The 21103-nt window shown below is 49.2% G+C and overlaps 1 protein-coding gene across 3 annotated transcripts in view; it reads right to left on the minus strand.

The window, feature by feature from the left end:
• Positions 1 to 2193: 2193 nt before the first annotated feature.
• Positions 2194 to 21103, minus strand: part of LARP1 (La ribonucleoprotein 1, translational regulator) — a 52285-nt gene continuing 33375 nt past the window's right edge. For all 3 annotated transcript variants that reach the window (XM_045902125.3, XM_045902118.3, XM_045902129.2), the window contains 12 exons: positions 20393 to 20537; positions 17126 to 17300; positions 16834 to 17003; positions 14609 to 15001; positions 13539 to 13662; positions 13208 to 13413; positions 12653 to 12759; positions 11656 to 11807; positions 9132 to 9276; positions 7743 to 7852; positions 7417 to 7544; positions 2194 to 5846 (listed from right to left, as the gene is read on the minus strand). In XM_045902125.3, coding sequence (XP_045758081.1) covers positions 5637 to 5846; positions 7417 to 7544; positions 7743 to 7852; positions 9132 to 9276; positions 11656 to 11807; positions 12653 to 12759; positions 13208 to 13413; positions 13539 to 13662; positions 14609 to 15001; positions 16834 to 17003; positions 17126 to 17300; positions 20393 to 20537 — 2065 coding nt within the window. In that variant the 3' untranslated portion in view covers positions 2194 to 5636. The remainder of the gene's footprint in view (positions 5847 to 7416; positions 7545 to 7742; positions 7853 to 9131; positions 9277 to 11655; positions 11808 to 12652; positions 12760 to 13207; positions 13414 to 13538; positions 13663 to 14608; positions 15002 to 16833; positions 17004 to 17125; positions 17301 to 20392; positions 20538 to 21103) is intronic.

Below are 21103 nucleotides of genomic sequence, written 5' to 3' on the forward strand. Positions count from 1 at the left end.
CTCATTGCCAAAACAGGTCAGCTAACAAAGGCCCCATTTCAATTCTGCCCCACTGCAAACAAACATCATCCCTCTATGAAAAGAAAAATGCCAATCACAGCTCCTCCCTGGATTAAAACTGAGATATCAAAGAGGTGCACACCAAACCCCAACACCTACCTTCAGCCATACATGGAAACATGGAAACCAAAGGCCAAACCCTGTTAACCTGCTAAGCTGGAGGCCCTTTTATCCACAGAGGGAAGGGTCAGAGTTCCTGACCTTTGGGGACACCCAACTGAGGAGGCTAGAACCCTCTTCCTCCAGTGAGAAGGCAAGAAAAACATGACTGACCGAAGGGCAAAACCCTCATTTTCCCCCAAATGATTAACCAGCTTTCTCAACACCATTTATTTCAAATGAAACTTTCTCAGGAACCTTATTATCTAAAACAAAACCGGAGAGCTGCTTGGGTTGCAGCAGTCCCCAGCCTGGCCTTCCCTCAGCAGCCAGCCATCGTCAGGAGCCCTGCAGCTCCCAAGGACAGTTTGAAGACCACCATTATCAGTTACTAAATTCTTGTTATATATTTGCATCTGTTCCTGAACTTTCAGCTCTGTCAAAACCATCGTTTTATAAAATACCTTAGTATCAAGTCTCCAAGCAGATCTAAGACTCCTTCCGTCCTATCAGCCCTACAACTCCAGACCTGCCCAGTACACCGACTAGGTGCTTACCAGACAATGTCTTCCTTGGCCTTCCAAACCCCACCCGCCCCACTCTGGCCTTGGTGGGCCTGCCCTGAGCTTAAGGTACAGCTTCTGGTGCACCAGTGGTCTAAATTGTCACAGCTGCTAACCCGCACCCACAACCTGTTCTTATAAGTAAACACTTGGGAAATAGCCCATCTTCAGTATACTTAAAAGGGTAGGGAATGAGGACTGTGGAGAAAGAGGAAGAACGGATGCCTTTTTTCCCATGAGTCTTAGACTTTGAGGTACTGTAGAGGGTCAAGAGGCTGTCAGTCTCTCATCCCTTTTGGCAGCCAGGTGGCTGGGCTCTGACAGAGGGGCCAGTGAACAAGTGAGGCTTAAGAAAAGGCTGAGGTCACCAAATTCCCGACAGACCTCATGAAGGTGAAAGGGGAAGGCATGGAAAATTAACTGGTCTCTCTAATTCCAGTAGGTGCTTCCGTGTTTTCTCTCCATGATGTTGACTAGTTCCGATGCTCCCGATCATGTGGCATCTCTGGGAGCCATAGCAATGCAATTAATCATCAGTGGCTACTCTCACGAGCATCCCTACGAGGCTGTGGAAGTAGGGTCTGTCTTCCTGTCCCCAAATCCCTCTGCAGAAGCCCTGGTTACCACCTCCTAAACTCTCCTTCAGCCTACGGAGGCCATTGGTGGTCCTAAAGCACCTGCCCACCTGAAGAATGGTGGAATTCTTTGGAAAAACGTTTCTGATGGGATGTTCAAGTGCCAGGCATGAATGAGTTGTCAGATTGAGTAAGGAAGGCCATGCCTCACCTGTAGTTTTGTAATTCTGCACCGAGGCCAGACTAGCATTCCGAATGTTACTCCTGTCAGTGCCTGGCCTCACGGGTCAGTGAAAAGCCACCAACAGCCCAGGGGCCAGTCATGGGTGGGGTGGGGTATATTCACCATTCCAGCCTTTCCTAGCTTCAATCCTCAGGGCTCGCTGGCTGACCTGGATTCCTCTAAGGCCACAGAGTGCTGAACCGTTAGTCCTCTACACCCCAGCGGGGAAGTCTGTTCAGTGAGCGGCTGTGCTGGCCGTTCATGAGGCATCACGGCAACCTTCCTGGCTGTCTCCTTACAAGATGCCAGGCCACAGCCAGAGGATGGAAATTCCGGGAGCCAGGCAAGTGGGCAGAACCTCTCCAGAGCTGCTGGACCGGCAGCTCTCCGTTCTGTGGCTCCGGCTATCGCCGCCGTGTCTCACCTAGGACACAAGGTGGATGTGAATTCAAGGCTGGCAGAAGCTCTCAAAAGCACTGAGGAATTCACCTGGATGCATTCATTAGCTGCCTCGGGAGTCTGTTCCCTAGGCAGATTCCTCACAAGCCCAATGGCAGAGCCCTGCAAAGCTTTCATGTACACATTCCGAGGGCAAGGTTCCCCTGGATCTGAGGGAACCCTAACCAGGCTCCATCCCTCAAGAGCTGTACCTCAAATGGGAGACCAGCCAGTATTTTGCCTTTTCAAGTTTTTATTTTTATACATTTTTTTGTATTAAAAAGAAAAGCATAATTACCACAAATTACAAAGGACTAAAGCAGGACTAGAATAATGAATGAATCACTTCAGCCTGGAAAGCAGATACTCTCAATAATATTAATGTTATAATACAAGCTCATTCAAGTATTTTACATTTTTTTTGTCCTTTTAAATGTGATATCCTAGCACATGGTAAAGATAATGTACTATGAGCATAAGGTGGAACCTTCTCCGCAAAGCCAGATGACAAGTTTTCCTCTCCAGTGAGAAATGGGCTATAAGTTCTGATCTTCTCTGCCTCTGCCATCAACATGGCTGAAGGAGAGCGTGGGGGCTGGGGCAAATCCAGGGACCCTTCCACACAGGACATACTTCGGGTCCCACTCACGAGGGCACCAGATGATCCAGATCGCTGTACCCAGGCTTTTTGGCAAAAACCAAAACCAAAACCAAAACCCACCCTCATCCGCCCTCGCCCCTCCTCTAGCCGTCTTCCTTGCCCCTCCTCCCCACTTCCAGGGCCTTCTGAGCAGCTTACTTTTGTAAAATCAATCAGGAAAGGGGGGAAAAAAAAGAAGAGCTACAATGGAACAAAACAAAAACATTAACACCTTTGACATGGGGGCTCAGCACCTGGACCTGAGCCCCGGGGATCCAGGCTGGGGCAGGGCCAGGCAGCCACTCTCTACTGGTAGTGCGTTTGCTCCCAGGGTCAGAAGAGGGCGAGAGAAACCTGCCCGAGCAGGGCTGAGGCACACAGACCTTGTGATGTTTGATGCCCAGAGGTCGTATTGGCGTGGACCAGTCACGGAAGGGTACAGGATGAGCAGAAGGGTTTGGGCAGGCTGCTGCTTTGTGTCTCAGGTCTTGGACCCCCACGGGAGGGTGGTGGGTGAGAAGCGGCAAGCCCCGATGGCTCTAGCCGCTCCTGGCATGCCTGTCACAGATACGTCGGTCCTAAATTCAAGTGTCTTCAGAAAGTGAAGATGTAAACTACTCTTTGCAACATTAACTCCTAACATGTTACAAAAAAACAAAGGGGAAAAAAAAAAAAACCCTCCCCCCATCCTCAGCCTGCGTTGAGATGAAGTCCTCACCTCCCACCCGGAAGGGGCTTCCTCTCTCTTGGGTGTCTGTGGGAGGATCAGAGAGGGGATGGCAGCCCCCTGGCCTGGGAGAAAACTCTAGGTGAGAAAAGCCTTTCTGCACACCCCCAAGGCTTCCTTGTGCCCCCAAACCCAGCAGAGGACAAACACTGAGGTTCTATGGTGCTGGATACAGTACAGGGCTGAGCGATCCGAAGGAAAGAAAGGGGGTAAAAAGGGAAGAAAGAGGGGGTGCAGGAGTCCGGTGTCTGGTACAACGTGGGGCAGGCACCAGACAGCAGGGAAAGGCCCAGATCCCACTTTCAGAGCAGAGACCAGACACTCATCCTTGACTCTCGAGACCAGCGGGTCACATCCGAACCACTGGGAGGGCAGAGGTAGGGAAGGGCACAGGCTAAAAGCAGAGGGCAAGACCATGCCAGCCTGGGATACTGTCCCCTGCTCCCAGTCTTTGGGCCGACACGTGTCAGCGGTGCAGCAACCCACCATCAGCTTCTCTGTGCCGCCCGGGCCCCGCCGGTGGTGAACGCGCCGCCATGGCCATAGCCGGCACACAGCTCAACCTGTGGGGTCAGTCCTTCGTCACCCTCCCCGGCGTCGGGTGCCAGGAGAACTCCAGCCATTCCATTATCACTCACAGCCCAACCCAAGCAGTCAGTGGCTGGAGAAGAGGAGTCAGGTATACTCTATGTCCACATATACCTTCCTGTCGCGGGGCTTCTCCAACTGGCAGGATTCCCCCAGCCCCCAAACCCTCCTCATCCCTCGTTCCCAGGCAGGGTCAATTGGAGGGTGGGCAGAGGTGGCTTGCAGAGGGGGGATGCAAGATGGGGAGACCCCACCAGACCCGAGGGAGGAGAAGGGCATCCTTCTCCACCTGTTCGGAGACAAAGCCTCCTTGAGGTCTCAGATCTCTCAGGGCAACACATTTCCAAGCCTCAGCTGCCAGGTGTTCGCCCTTCCCCTTGGAGGGGGGAGACGGTCATGCTGAGGCCAAGTGTGTCCCAGGTCCAGGCCAATGCTCTTCTTCAACAGTCTGAAGCCAACCTGGCCTTGGGGTCCCAAGGGTAGGATGAAGGGTGTCATGGCAGGACGGGGCCTGTCACGAAGCAACAGCAAGCAGAGCGAGGACACGACAGTGGCAGCAGAGTACAGACACAGGACGTCAGCTTCCAACGATGCAACAGCAGGGGTATTCCGGGCACGGCTCTCACTGGAGCCGCCCCCAACGCTCTTGCCTACAGGCAGGAGGCACTGTACATGCAACTCAGTCCAGAGAAAGATTCTAGCCAAGCCAGCCCAGGCACGTCCAGAGAAGGTGTGAGCTCTTCGAGGCGACTCCGCCGAGGAAAACAGGCATTTGGGTATTTCAGATTCCCGCTCCACAATAAGGCAACTTTTAAAAAAATATTATTTCCAAGAACAAAACAAAACAAAAAACAAAATCCAAGGGTAGGGGAAAGACATCACTTTCTGTGGATTAGGTGGGGGTTTTTGGATTTATTTTTTTGGTCTTTTATGGTCGATTTTGTCTTTTTTTTTTTTTTCCCCCCAAGGATGGAAAGGTCAGAGAAAAATAAAATAAATCATCTTTCAATAGTCTTTTCTGGTATGAGCAGCGTCTCTCTGGGCTGGGGAGTAAGGGGTATGGGGAGAGGGGGGTGGGGAGAGGATGAAACCTTCCCCCGCCCCCACTTCTAGATCCTTTGGTTTCCTTCTCCCAGAAGATGGCAGAAGGGCATGGTGGGGACAGCAGGGGGAGAACATGGTGATGGCAAGCCCCAGATGATCAGGGGGCTGGTGCTCGTGGGGCCCAGGGACGCTGCCAGAGCCTTCCATGGGACAGTGCTGGGCAATGGGGCCCACAGGGCCTTCTTGTGGGCTGCATAGTTGGCTTGAGGGGGAGCAGGAGGAGGCTGTGGGTGGGAACCAGGGTGGCGGCCTACCAGCCGCGGGCAGGGCTACAGAGTGATTTTGGTAATCCAGACGAACTATCAATAATTTAAAACTTGATATATATATATATATATATATATAAAAAAAATCTCCCCCCTTTCCCTCCCCCCCTTAGAAGCTAGGATGTGAAGAAGAGTCATGGAGAGAGGAGGGGGAAGGGGGTGTGTGGAGGCTCCTGCCCAGGGGTACCTCTGATAGCCCAAATGGTGTACATGTTGCTACTCAGCACGAAGGCCCATTCTAATGACTCTAGGCCTGTCCCTTCTCTGTCCCCTCTCCTGGGACTGGGCACCCCCATGGACTTTCGCCCACCCCCTCACTACCCCCCACCAAAACCCCAGGGCTAACAGGCTTTTCACTTTCCCAAAGTCTGTGTGTCCGAGTGCTGGCTTGTCCATTTGGCATCTTCCCGGACGGGCTGGCCAGTGGGTGGTGTGGGGGGTTGGCTGATCATGGTGGTGGGCCTGCTGGAAGACTGGGAGGGGCACCGCTTCCTGCCCTCGCCGCCGCCACCTCCTGCCGCCACTGGGTGTCGCTTGTGGTTGCCCTCCTCACCCATGGGGGGCTGTAACAGAGGGAGTCACAGGTGATTAGGGGCCACTACCCACACCTCCTTCCTTGCCAGGGCTCTCTGGAGACTTCCTACCTCCAAATGCAGATAATAGGTATAACCTTAAAAACTAATTACCAGTTTTATGAAGCACATCTCCGTGCCAAGATGCCCAGCCTCATGCTATTTTCTGCACATTCAATCATGAGGCTCTGCACCACCCTTTGATGGAGACACGATCATCCCAAAAGTAAAGCACAAAGAAATAATTTGCCCAGGGTCCCATAGCTTATAACCGGTGCCGACAAAATGTGGACTCGACCCATCTACCTCTGAAGCCCAGGCCCTCACCCACACAAGTCTCTGCTCCCTTTCTGAGAAGGGACGATGCGTGGCATGTGGCATGCAATATGCTGAGACGTCTCCACTCGGAGGGCCCAGATGCTCCTGGAGACTGCCTCATCTCCTTCTGAGCCCTAAAGAGGACACTGACCTAAGAGTCAGACCATGATCCAGTCTGGCCTCACGGCTACCAAAGGTCCAGTGACCTCGAGGACATTTCCTTCCATTTCTGGGGGAGAAAGCTCAGCCCTTCTTGTCCCACCCTCCACAGGTCTTCCTACTACAAGGCTTCTCTGCATATGTGCCCCCCATCCGACCCCCAAGCGAGGAGGTACTTAGGGATGGAAGAAAACAGATTCATCTTTATCCTGGGAGGGCTGAGCGGCACTGCCGCCATCTCACTGGGTGGCTGCGGGCTTCCATTTACCCACGGGTACAGCAAGAGCAACAATAAACCCTGCCTCCTCACCACATTACAAAGCTTAAAGGAGCTCAATATAAAGTGCCTAGCACAGTGCCTGGCATACAGGAATCACTCAATGGCAATTTCTTAACACACATAATAAGGACTCTTACTGCTATCTACTTATATTTGTCTTTTTGCTAAAAGGTTTCAAGGGAATAAGATGACCAGCACAGCTCTACTACGTTACAAACGCTCTGAAAGAAAGAAAAGTCTCACTCATCTCTGGAGTCCCTGAAGCACTCAAAACAGACATCCATCACTCTACTGCTTCCCTGGATATGCCCAGTAGCAATAATCCTGACCCACCACTGGATGGCACCATTGAGTCACTGCTCCAAGAAGATAGGGCTGGCGGCGCTGATGGTGGGGTGTTAAACATAACTCACAAACTTCTACGGTTGGAACTGGTCTCTTCCAGAAAAAGCAAGGAAAGAGAGAAAAAACCCAATTTCCCTGGGTACTCATCCCAGTCAACTAGTAATGGCTGACCAGGGCTCACCAGCAAGGAGGGGTAGGAGACAAAAGGGAGAGACCATTATGATATTCAGCTAGCTATAGGACCATGGGAAGGAGGGAGGAGCAACCATACAACCCCCTCCAATTAGCTGTCAGTGTCCACTTCTCATCCTCTATTGTACAGGTGAAGACACTAAGGACCGATAGGGGGAAAGGGTCCCTAGGCTAGTGGCACAGCTGGGACCAGAACCAGGTATCCTGATCTCTGGTCCAGTTTTCTGTCCAGGAGAGGGGTGAGAAAGATGAGAGACTTTCACTCACATCCACTCGGAAGTCTTCGAGACGTCGGAATTTGCCGAGGTATTCTTGAAGTTTGGGGTCAATGTCCAAATTTTTGGCTTTGGAATATTTCAAGAAGGCCCAGAACTTCTCCAGTCCATAGAGCTGGCCTACAGGAAAGAAGAGGCAAAGGTAGAGTGAAGGTCAGAGAGAAGCCGGACTGGTGAGGAGTTGAGAATAAAGAGGCTCAGGAGAGCAGGAGGTGGGATGTGACTGATACACAGGCAGACCCGGGTTGACCCGGGCAGGGAGAAGGGAAAGAAGACCTGGATGACCAGGCCTTGCAGAGCTCCAACTCTGGCTCTCACCAGCTTCATAGTCCTTCACTGTTTCCTCCTGAAAATCCTTGAAGATGTCCAGCCGGAACTTCTTTTCCAGGCCGTAACTGTAGTATCGAAAAAGGCACTCCAAACCATATCTGTAGAACACAAGCCAGTGATATTGGGACACAGTTTCTTTATTTGTTTTTTTTTTTTTTTTTTTTAAAGATTTTATTTATTTATTTGAGAGAGAGAATGAGATAGAGCATGAGAGGGGGGAGGGTCAGAGGGAGAAGCAGACTCCCCGCAGAGCAGGGAGCCTGATGCGGGACTCGATCCCGGGACTCCAGGATCATGACCTGAGCCGAAGGCAGTCGCTTAACCAACTGAGCCACCCAGGCGCCCTGAGTTTCTTTATTTGTAAAACAAGGAAATGCACCTGCATCATATATGAACTAGGAAACCGTTTAAGCACATGGATTATCAAGAAAATGGTAACTAATCTTTAAGAAGGCTAACATTTAATGCTAGTCTAAGTGTAGTCCAGCAGTTTATGATTTGCCAGGGGTCAGTAAACTCCAGCCAAATGAACAAGGGCTCCCTGCCCACACTCATGAAGTGTCACTGGCTGCTTTGTGCTAGAAGAGCAGAGCTGAGTAGTTGTGACAGAGACCCCCCACCCCATGTCCTGCAAAGCCTAAAATACTTCTCATCTGTCCCTTCACAGAAAGTCTGCCAATCCTTGGGATGAGCTCTCTACAAAGTCATGTGACTGCGTCAATTAGTATGTCTGCTTATCTGACTTCAGAAATTTTATTTCTGGGGCACCTGGGTGGCTCAGTCGGTTAAGCATCTGCCTTCAGCTCAGGTCATGATCCCAGGGTCCTGGGATCGAGCCCCGCACCGGGCTCCCTGCTCAGCGGGGAGCCTGCTTCTCTCTCTCCCTCTGCCTGCTGCTCCCCCCCTGCTTGTGCTCTCTCTCTGATTGATAAATAAATAAATAAATAAAATCTTAAAAAAAAAAAAATACAGTATTAAAAAAGGTGCAAAATAGTATCTAATAGAGGCTATCCTCTGTGTAAACAATAGGCGCCAGGTGGGAGACTACAGGGATATCCTTGCTTACACAAGTGAAGTATTTTTAGGAAAGGCCTCAGGTTTCTGACCATGCTCACTATCTGTGGGGAAAGGAACTGGAGGCAGGTGGACAGGGATGAGGAGACTTCTCATGATATAACCTTTGACCTCTTTGCATTTTGAACCATGTGAACATTATTACTCATTCAAAAATCATCATCTTTTTATAAAGTATATTTGGGATACACACAAGAGATTTCTGGTTACACTTCTGGAAGCAGACCCACCAGGGACCCCTCACCCCCTGCAAGCACCAGCCAGACCCCAACCCCCCAGCCTGCACCCCCACATGCCACTCACCTGTAGCCTTCTTTGGCATCCTCCAGAGCCAGCTGCTTAAACTCCTCATACATCTTCTTGTTGAAGTGATCTCGGAGGAAGAAGGACCAGAAGCGGAAGAGAGTGTTCATCTCCTGAGACTGGCCAATGCCCAAGCGTTTCCGCTCTGATGGGGGAGGTAGGAGGAAAGACGGATCAGGGTCACACTGCCTGTGATTCAGGGGACAAATGTTCTTGGGCTCAAGGACTTTGGCCCTTTCTCCTATACTCCCTCCCCTCCCAATTCCTTTGCTCATCCCCTGTCCTTTTGGTCTTTGAAGAGACAGTTACTGAGCACTATCCTATGTCAGGCCCTGCTGCTGGGCACTGGACCTGACCTCAACACAAGCAGGTGGCATCAGCTTCTAAACCAGGTCACCGGGGTCTAGCTGTTCACCTCAAATACTCCTGCTCGCAAGCGTAGTTAGAACAAGGAAAAGCATGAACAAATAATTTGGCAATCCAACAACTTACACTCATTACCAATCATTATTTTCAGAGTCCTAGAATATTAACAATTACAAAATGGTAACATTAAAAATACACAACACCAAAGCACAAACAACAAAAGAAGAGATATATTTAGTATCATTAAAAAACCTAGGGGCGCCTGGGTGGCTCAGTCGTTAAGCGTCTGCCTTCAGTTCAGGTCATGATCTCAGGGTCCTGGGATCGAGTCCCACATCGGGCTCCCTGCTCATCAGGGAGTCGGCTTCTCCCTCTGCCTGCCGCTCTGCCTACTGTGTTCTCTATCTCTGTCAAATAAGTAAGATCTTAAAAAATAATAATAAAATAAAAAACTGAAAACCTCTGTGCTTCAAAGGACACTATCAACAAAGTGAGAAAACAACCCAGAGTGGGAAGAAGTATTTTCAAATCATGAATCTGATAAGGGACTTGTACCTAGAATATATAAAGAACTCTTATAATTTAATAATAAAGACAAATAATCTAGTTAAAAAGTAGGCAAAGGATCTGAATGGACATTTCTCCAAAGATACACAAATGGCCAATAAGCATATGAAAAAAAAAAGTTCAACATGAACAGCTATTGGGGAAATGCAAATGGAAACCACGAGGAGGTATCCCTATCACCTCACACCTATTAGGATAGCTATCATCAGAAAGATAGACAGCAAGTGTTGGGAGGATGCAGAGCCATCAGAAACCTCATACTTTCTGTCAGTCTCACAATTCCTCCAAAGGTTAAACACAAGAGTTATCACATGACCCTGCAAATGAAAACCTACGTCCACACAAAAATGGACATGTTCATAGCGGCATTATTCATCATAAACAGAAAGTGGAAATGCAAAGGTCCATCAGTGACGGAGAGACAGACATGACGTGACGTATCCCTCTGCTGGAGTGCCACCAGGGCCGAGGAAAAGAAAGAAGCACTGGCGCCACGCTACAACAGAGATGAAGTGTGAGAACAGCATGCTCAGGGAAGAAGCCAGTCACAAAGGACTGCTAATCAGATGACTGTATTACCAGGAAAAGTCCAGAACGGGCAAGTCCACCCAGACTGGAGGTTGTGCAGGCCTGGGAGGAGCTGCAGGGATGGAGATGGGAAGTGACCTGTAAGGGGCACAGGTTTCTTCCGGTGGTGATGAAAATGTTCTAACATCGATTCCGGGGACAGACCTACAACTCTGGAATATCCCGAAAGCCACTGCACCATACACTTTAAATGGGCCGACTGTGCAGTATGTGAGTTCTATCTCCATAATGTGGTCACCATACACAAGCACACGGGGGAGTAAGGCAGATGAGCAAGCATTTAGCAGCCCTGTGCTGCTAACTGAAAAGGGGTGCGGCAGTTAGCGAGAACTACACAGGGGAGCACTAAGACCGCTTCTGAGCATCTTTACAGCCAACCTGACAGAATCCTACAGTTAAGAGACATCTCATTTTGTGATAAAAGGAAACACATGGGAATATCCAGAGATTCTTTCCTTACACCGTCTTCTAAGAGCAGGGGTCAGCAAACTTTTTTCTGTCAAAGACCAGAGTAAATATTTTAGGCTTTATAGGCTTCATATGGTCTCGATCATAAGTTCCTCTCTTTTTCCTTCATAACCCCTTAAAAATGTAAAAACTGTTCTTAGCTCAGGGACTGTACAAAAATAGGCAGCTAGCTGGATTTGGTCCACAGGCCATGGTTAAGCCACCCCTGCTCTAGAGAATCTATGCCGCCCCATGCACACCCTTTTATGATCAACAGTGGATCACAGTGGACAACAGCTGACTTAGCAGTCATGCCAGAAATAGATAAACTTTTGAAATTTTTTATTATCAATAGAGGAAGATCAAAGAACAGAAATGTTCTCAGTATCAGATTCTTTTAGCCTCCTGTATCCCAAAACTACCCGGCCCGAGTCTAACAACTCCAATCCTTCTTGCTCTAAGGTCAGAGAGAGCAGAATCACCTGCTCCACCAGCCCTTAAACTCTGGACTTAAGCAGTGGCCCCAGAGGCTAGGCCCCTCTGCCTCTGTGCTTACCATTAAGGCAGCGCCTACGGTACTTGTGGTAGACGTGTTGTGTGAAGCCATTTTCCTTGAGCAGCTCATGGGAAGGATGCTGGAACTTGGGCAGGGACTGAGGGGTACAGCCATAGCTGCCAACTGCAGGTGTTCCTTCTGAGGGGCTGGAGCTAGAGGCCAGGAGAGAAATGGTGTCACCAGCTTCCCTGGAGCGGCTGGCCATCAGGTGAGGAGGGGCCCCTCTGGTCCATCAGCCAAGCTCTAGCCTCTCAAAAGGCAACAAAGAGCCCTAAGTACTGTGGAAGGCCAACTTACATCCTTCAGCCCGAATCACTCTTCAAGTTGACCTTTGGTGGGTTTTACAAAGCACCCACTGAGGCTCAGAGACCGGGAGACTTGGCCTGGGTCATGGACTGTTTTACATCCCAGATCGGCACAATGCCCAAACCCGAGCTTAGAAGCATTTATTTATCCCAAGTTCACATTTAACTTTCTTTGATGAGCTATTATGGGGTAGTCCATCTGTGTTTTCCTTTAACCATGCTATTCTCCGTCCGCGCCATCTCTGCAGGGAGGAGAGTGCACAGGACAGGGGCTCCCAAACGTTGCTCTTGAACAGGGGAACACCAGGGCAGTTTGGGGGGGGGGGCCTGAACCCTACCCCCAAGAAGCTGAGTCAGTGGATCTAGGGTGGGGCCCAGGAATCTGTATTTTTATTTAATGACCTGGCTATCCTGAGGCAGGCAGCAGATATCATCCCTGAAATCAATTCACAGATATTCTCTGAGAGAATCTGGTCCCAGGCGGCTGTGACACCACTTCTTTGGGAAAACCTTCCCAGGCCCTGGATTACCTTCTCTAGACTTAGACTTCTCCAGATTTTTGGATTTAGGTTAAGGGTCCCTTTCTTTAATTTACAGACCAAAGAGCTTCCTTCTTCTTGGTCCCATCAACTGCCTGGCTTTCCCGCCCACCCTGCTGTCAGCCTCATCTCTCCTCTACACCGCGCCGGCACCTGATGGAAGCTGTCCGGGGCCTGTGCTCTCGGGAATCCATCACCCAGCCCACATGACTCTCCAGGGGCGGGTTTGAGCTGTGTCTTGTCTTCCTTTTCCGAGGCATCTGCAAAGGTCAGTCCAGAATTTGCTATTAACTCACAGAACTCTGAGGAACACCAAGCATTTGTAGGACTAAGATCCCCTCATGTGTGTGAGTTATTCACAATTTACAAAGCATTTTCATATCTAGTCTCTCACACGAGGCTCACAGCTCTGAGCCAGGAAATGGTATGCTGATCTCACAGGTGAGGAAATCGAGGCTTGGGAGCCCAAGGATCCACACCTGGTCAATCCTCCTAGGGCCTTATCATGATGAGATGGGGCCAACCACCTCCACACCCAGTCCCTCTCCCAGATGTGGCCACTCGATCCCGGGTGGGCCCACCAGCCTAAGAACACAGAGCAGGTCTGGGATTTGGCAGTCTCTTGGTTTAGGCAAGGGAAAGCAGCAAAGCACTGGAACGCGGTAAAGTGAGCCCAAGAGTCTTAGCCCCCCAGCAGGAGCGCCTCACCTTGGCATCTAGCGTCCGTCCTTCTTTCACTACTGGGTAAAACCGTGATGTCTGACTTGAGTCTTTGAGCTGCGGTGTCCGGGGAGTGCGGGGGGTCCTGGTATTGCGGTAGTTTGGCGACTCTGGGACAGTGGTTGGTAGAGAACGGGCGATGGTGGAGGGCTCAGGAGCACCAAACAATTTGTTGGCCAGGGCATCAGTGGGGACTGCAGAGAGAGAGCAGGCCAGTGAGCAGGGGTAGGCCTGTGACTGTCTGTACCTGGGAGGCCCCCCGTCAGAGGGCTGTATTTGCCCACCCAGGCTGCGGTCCCAGGTGTCACCCCTCTCTCACCTTGTTGGAAGCGGGGTGGCCCAGGAGGGACCTCCTGGTTGGGATCCACCGGGGGCTCTGGGGTTAGTGTGTCAAACTGTTCCCGGCTGATCATATTGACTTTCTTGAAGTTCTCGACTTCTTGCTGCAGAGGATAAAAGATGGGTGGGGAGACAATGTTAGTAAGAAACTGCCCCAGCCTGTTCAGGAATCAAGACATGCAGGAAGTTGCAGGGGGCAGCTCCCACTTCCACATACGTGGAATTCTGGTCCCCAGGCTCTCAGCTCCCCCACACCATTCCCCAGCCCCAGTTACCTGGGCACGAGTGTGCCAACCCAGAAGGACTGAGCGCCTGCCCAGCCCTCTTTGCAGCAAGACAGATGAGGAGCTCCCTACAGACCCCTGACTCTGTCTCTCACCTCCACCAAACGCCCTGCTGCTTACTACTACACAGGCTCACCTCACAGAGCTACTCTCTAAAACCCTACAAGTTTTGACTGTTTCCAGACAGCGGTGATTTTTTTTTAAACCTGTCTTTTCTCTATCTTCCATACTCAAAACAAGCTCCTGAAAACTTTTATATATAGGCCTGAAAAAAAAATTTTTTTTAAAGATTTTATTTATTTTTTGACAGAGAGCGAACACAAGCAGGGGAAGTGGGAGAGGGAGAAGCAGGCTTCCTGTGGAGCAGGGAGCCCGATGCGGGGCTCAATCCCAGGACTCTGGGATCATGACCTGAGCCGAAGGCAGACACTTAACGACTGAGCCACCCAGGCGGCCCAGGCCTAAATTTTTAAGAAGAGAAGTAACAATCCAATCTCTCTTCTCTTCCCCACTAGTGTGGCTGTCAGGACATTAAACGTGGACGTTCAGGCGGCACAATGATCGCCTCTCATGGTGACACAGCTTACAAAGTGTCTCTACATCTCTCCTCACTTCATGCCCCAGCAGGGTGTCAATTACTACCCCCTTTTCACACAAGAGGATACTGAGACTCTGCCCAAGGGCACATAGCGAATCAGCCTTCCTCTTTCCCATATGTTACAGACCCTCCACACTCCACCCCCACACTGCTGTGTCCGAGCCTCACCTTGATCTGGGAATACTCAGGTTCAAACTTCTCAGTCCACAGGTCCTGCTCGTAGTAGAAGAGCCCATCGTTAATGACCTTGGCCAGCTCAGCACTCATCTTGGCACGCGAGGTGTGGTTGCCTGTGCGGTCCCCCCCAGGGTGCCGACGCATATAAGGTGGCGTCTGGGTGACAATGAGGATCTTGTTCACATCCCGGTCATCAATCTCATAGTCAGAGTCCTCATCAGACCAGGCGGTGAAGGTGTTCTTCCGCCCATCCATCTGCTCCATCTCCTCGTCAAACAGGAAATCTAGCTCCTCTTGCTCATCCTGCTCCTTGGACATCAACTGCTGAGAAGGCAGCTGCTGAGGCAGAGAGGTCGTGTGGAGGAACCTGGGCTCCTCTGACTTCTAAAATGGGCAAGATCAAGGATGGGGGGTGAGATCACCAGGGGGTCCTTGGACTAGCCTCTGTAGCTGTCGGCCCAGAGGGAGGCCCTGGCCATGCCAGCGAGCCAGAGCTGCCAGCCCTACAGCCAGTCCCCCAGGACTCTCGGTTTCCTCTCTCCCAGCTCACATCACAGTCATTCACAATGAGGTGACAAGGCCCCACAGCCACCTGTGCTCTCATTTACCTAGCCTGGGGGTGGGCACACAGCGTAAGTTCTACAGGTTAATCCATCCATTCCATCTACCCAAAATCTCTCCAAGAAAATGGAAGCTTCATCAGGCAGGAGCCACGGCTGCCTTGCTTCCCATCGTATCCTTAGTACTTAGACTGGGACCTAGCAATAGCAGATGCTCGACTGTTTGATGAGTGAGCAAGAACCCACTAATACAATGCCCTACAGAAGACACAATTCTTGAACTTAAAGCAGCTCACAGTTTGGTGGGAGAAAAGTCAAACAACCAGCCAGCCAAATACAATGTGGTGTTGGTAAAGATTATAAATAAAATTTGTGGACTACACAGGGAGAGGCACTTTACCGAGTAGAGGTGGGAGTGGGAACAGCCTGGGAAGGCTTCCTGGGAGACGTAATTACTGAAGAAGGATGAGCATAAGTAAGCCAGATGAAGGCAGGGACAAAGAGTGTACGAGGCAGAAAGAACAGCATGTTCCAGAGGCAAGAGAAAACAGGGTGCTTTTGGCAAAAAGAAAATATTTTAGAGTGTTGCTAGGATGAATTTATCTGAGACTCTGGGGCAGAAGCATTTGTCCACCTCACAATTTATATCCAAAAAGTCAATTCCCTGCTTTGCAAAAAGCTTCTCATATAAACTCCAAACTTACTCTCTTTTAAGGCTCAAGATAGCCCAGGTGGGAGCAGGGCTCGAATTCTGGAATAGGGGCTAAGCCTGTCTGCTTTCCAAACCTTCACAGTCTGTAGGCCTGGACCTCATAAGGTCCCTGTCCACTGTTTTCGTCATGACTCTGGCCTGATCCCTGACACTTTATGAAGGACCACAGCCAGAAGAAATAGGGAAATTGGGGTGTGAACAAGAGGGAGGCAGTCACAGTGGCACAATGGAAAAGGGGACAGAGATTTTCAGAGACCTAAAGTCCAAGGTCATCTGTGAGGCCTCCTCACAAGCCCCAGACCAAAGAGATCTCCCAAGAGGAGATGGGGAATGGGGCAGATGGGAGTACACATCTGCTCCTGGAAGAGGGGCACCGGTTTTAGTCTGAAATGAAAACACTTCTTGAGGAGTGGACTCGACGTGTACTACTGGCATATGGCTTTACAATTTCTAGAACAGTCTAAGCCCTTCTTTCTTTCATCTGAAGATAGGAACATTGAAGACCTGAGATATTAAACAAGCTTCCCAAGGTCAACAGCCATCAGTGATAGGAGACCTGTGTTCTCGTCTAGACTAACTCTACATCCAGGCCGTGTGTCTGCTCCCTTTCCCTTCGCTCTCCACAGGGCCTGAGTGGCTTATATAGGGGACAACGAGGGCATACTCAGGCACCACGGCAGCCCCAGCGATTTCGATGGGGCAAGACAAAGAGCCAAACACCAAGAAACCTGGGACACTGCTGCCAGGGGCCACAGGATTTCCTCCTGTGAAGACTGCCACTCAGGAATTCACACAGCAGGAGCTGTCCTGAGAGGTGATCCTCACTGGAAAAGGACATGCGCCCACCAGCTTTCCCGCAGTCCCTGCTGACTTCGGCTCACATCACAACCCCAGAGCCAGCCGGCCTGTGGGCTGAGCCCCTCTGAGTCCCGGGCCCCACCTACCTTGGGCCGTGCTGGGGACGGCCGCGGCCTCTTCTTCACTTCAATCCAGTTCTCAGAATCCAAGTCAGGCAGGCTGGCAGAGAGGCCCTTGGGCAGCGTCTTTAGGTTGCTGACCTCCTCTGTTTTGGTTGGCACTGGGGTGACTGCACGGGGAGAACCAGGTGCTGACTCTGAAGGGTGGAAAGGTGAGGTCCTCAACCTTCCAGTCCTCCTCCTGATGCCAGCTCTAAGGAGGCCTGCTGGCTGGAGGACAAGGACAACAGGAAGGCACCTTCAGGCTAGCAAGACCTACCTGTCTCCTTCTGGTAATGCTGACGGGGCACAAACTCAGGGCAGTTGAGAAGCTGGGAGAAATCGGTCTGGGAATAATCCACTATTGGGGGACCAGGAAGAGGCCATTTCTCCGGCTCCTCTCTCCTGCGGACTTTCTCATCAACGATCTCCACCACCTTGCTGTCCTTTAGGGCCTGCAGGGGAGAAGGAAGGAGACGATGCAGAGAAAAGACTTGGACAGAATGAGGTCTTGGAGGCTGGCAGATGGATGACTGGGCCCCTTGAGCTCAGGTAAGAGTCTGGTGCTGGCAGGGGTATAAGAAAACTGGCACCATCTTCCACAACTGGCAGACAAACGAGATGTTCAAACTTGTAGGAGGGGACCAACATGGAAAACACACCTGCCCTATGACCTTGCCACTCTACAACCACTAATTTGCCCCCAGAGAAATAGGGCCATAGACAGATGACATTATGTGTAAGATTTGAACAAAAAGCCATTCACAGAAACACTGTAATATGGAGAAAATTGGAAACTACTCAACTTGCCACCACATAGACAATTTAAAATAAATGATGGCACATCCATTCAGTGGTATATGACTCAGACATTAAAAAATAGCCTCACATGTGCTGAGGTGGAAAGAGCCATAAAAAAAGCAGGTCTAGGTCAATGTGTCTAAGACGCCACTGGTGTTCGAATTTTTTTTTTTTTAAGATTTTATTTATTTATTTGACAGAGAGAGACATAGCGAGGGAAGGAAGACAAGCAGGGGAGGGAGAGGGAGAAGCAGGCTCTCCGCTGAGCAGGGAGCCCGACGTGGGGCTCAATCCCAGGACTCTGGGAACATAACCTGAGCTAAAGGCAGATGCTTAACGACTGAGCCACCCAGGCGCCCCTAGTGTTCAAATTTTTAAATAAAAACATACAAACTACATACATATTTTTCTAGGATTCACAGGTAAACTGCTACGGGTGTTTATCTCTAGGAAAAAGGATGAAGAGTGGAGAAGGGAAGAGAGCTGTCTTTAAAATCTTTTTAGTGGAAAGGGGAAACACTTCAACAGCACAACACATGACAACACGCTCTGTCGGTGAGGCCGGGGCAAGAGGCACTCCGCTATACTGCTGCCAGAAGTCATTGACGAAAGGGAACCCAGCAGTCTGCAACTTGCCCCATAGTGCAGTCTTCTCACTTCTAGAAATCTATACCAAAGATACACTGGCAAAAATACAGAAAGATATATATGCAACTCTAAGTAGGAACAAGTACTATTATGCAGTCAGCTCCCAGATGTATTAAGTGAAAACAAAAGAACAGGTGAAGAAATGCATGCATTACATGTTGCCATCTAACTAATACAGGGGAAGGACACAAATACACTGAGAGGCATTTGCTTATTTTTTTTAATGGAAGGATTCAAAACAAGTTGCCTATAGGGGAATAAAAGGAGAAAGGCGTGAGAGAATTTTAAGTTGGACTTCTAGGAATATACCGTGTTGACTTTAGAACCATGTAAATGTTTTACCTAAATGCAAAACAAATTAGAAATTAGAGGGGAAAAAGCAATCCCTAAAACTTGAGAGCAAAATGAAACTAACAAAACTAATATACATCAAACTAGGGACATAACTACACAAAGATTATTCCAAGTACTTGAAAATACAGTCATTTGAGTGTATAAGTAGAAAAAAACATGTTTTTAGTAGTAGTAGAGGTATTATTACGAGACTAAGATATATAAACTCTTGAATAAAAGAAATGAATAATTATGTTGAGGTCAACAGCAATTAGGACTTGGGTATAGGAAAAAGGAGTATTAGAGATAAAAGATCACTGGCGTTAAGTAAAGACCCTGTAGTCCTAAACTTTAATAGAAAATATCAGTATAATCTCCTGATGCATTTAAAAAAAAAAAAAAAGGCTCTAAAAACAATGACCAATCAAAGCAGCAACAAACATCCCTATAACTCAAACTGTGTGGTACATCAATACCATTTCCCCAGAAGAGAGGACCTAGAACTCCTTGAAAAAATGGCTTATTCCAGATCTGAGGCAGGAAATGTACCAGATCAACCAGGGTTCCACTAACCACGGATGGGACAACTGGATTCAGCATATGAACTGCAACGGGTTCAAACAACTGCAGTATGTCTGAATCCACAGGTTGGTGATATACTAAAAGACATTAAAGCAAAAAACAAAACAAAACAAAAAACAACCAAACAAACCCAAACCCTTGAAAGCTATTGGGGATCAACTCATAATTTTGACAACTGGTTAACAAAGGGAAAGATCAAGCATTTATCCACCCTTTCTGTACAAACCATACCTCTTGGTAACTGAATAGCTGATGAGGCAAAGTTCCTCCTTAAAGAGGTATTCCAGCTAACAAATGAAGACAGATCCACAGAATTAGATTTTCACCATTTCACAATCCCTAATGAAATAACAGGCAGTGATCATCAACAGCAGCTTGCATCACAAGAGAGAACAAATGAAATGCTATGTGCCACCTGAGAGAACATATCATTATCTATAAAGCAGCCTTGACAAAGAAGGGAGGAAAACCCCCCAAACCTGAATCTGATCAGGCCTCTGGATCACCAATTTACAAAAAATTTGGAATACAGAAGAACACATTAGATGACACCACTGTCTCTCTCCCATGAGAAATTAGGTAAAATATACAACCCAGTTTATTCAAATAATGAATTGCAAGGACAAAGAGAGGGGAAGAGGACACTTAGCAAGACAACACATGGGTCTTTTTTGGATCCCGAATCTCATAAAGCACATTTTTTTTTCACAAGTGGGGTGAATTGCAACGGATGGTTTGGATATATTAAGGAATTGTTAGTATCTTTTACATGTGATAATGATATGGTGACTATGTTTTTTACCAGCTATTTATCTTTTAGAGGTAAGTAGTGAAACATGGATGAAATGTCAGGTTACCTGAGGTTTTCTGCAAAGTAATTTGGAAGAGGAAACAGATGGGGGATAGATGGAGTAAGACAGGCCATGAGTTGGTAACTGCTGAGACTGGGCGATGGGTTCATCATACCATTCTGTCTACTTCTGTAAATGTCTGCAATTTTCCACAGTAAGAGGGAGAGAGAGGAGAGAAGGAGGGAGGCAAAGAGGCTGGCCAAGCCTTGAAGCTTTAGCAGAAGTCATCAGATGAGGACTCCTCCAGGGTTTTCTGCCAGGGCCCACACTCCAGCTCCGTAAGTAAGGACCTTTCCTTCCCCTGCACCCCAGCCCCAGGGAGGGAAACCTACCGCAAAGATGAGTGAAATGTCAGTGGTAAGGGCCTGCACTCGGTGGAAGGAAGCAATAAGGGTGATGGGAAGGAAACCGTCAGCATCCATTTTCCGTCGCAGGAAGAAGTCTCGCTCTAAATTGTCCACGCTGAAGTAGTACTCGCTAGGTGGAGGGGAGAAGACGGAGGATTGCTGCGTCACTTAGGAGTTGGCCTTTCTCGTCCTGTACACCCCCGCCACCTTACATAGCCTCTGACCCTATCACACGTACAGTATTAAAGGCTGAAAAGAGATGTTATCCTGTCAGGGCTCCCTAACCTCGGGTCAGACCCATTCCCCCCACCCTTCAGCCTCTCTCTATGCCTGGCAAACCCCTCATCCACCTTTAAAACGCAGTTCCACTGTTACCGTCACTTTCTCTTCTCCTAAAATACTGTGACACTCTCCTGAAACAATCTACTTCCTTGTATGGCTCCCCCAGTGGACTGAGACAATATATCAAAGTGATTAGGAGCTAGGGTTTTGCCATTAGACAGAAATGGACTCAAATCTGTGCCTTGTTGTTTACTAGCTGTGAGACTCCGGGCAAGTTCCTGGGTCTGTCTGCTCATCTCCGAAATGGAGATAAGTAAGACCCAGCTCATAGGAATAAGTACAGGACGAAATAAGACAATGCCTGTAAGCACTTAAGACTGAGCCTCGCCAACAGGGTGAACTCCATAGGTGTTT

Source organism: Mirounga angustirostris, unplaced genomic scaffold (genome assembly GCF_029215605.1).
Source record: "Mirounga angustirostris isolate CCGP_5_RB_7025 unplaced genomic scaffold, mMirAng1.0.hap1 SCAF_7, whole genome shotgun sequence".
Taxonomy (NCBI): Eukaryota; Metazoa; Chordata; class Mammalia; order Carnivora; family Phocidae; genus Mirounga; species Mirounga angustirostris.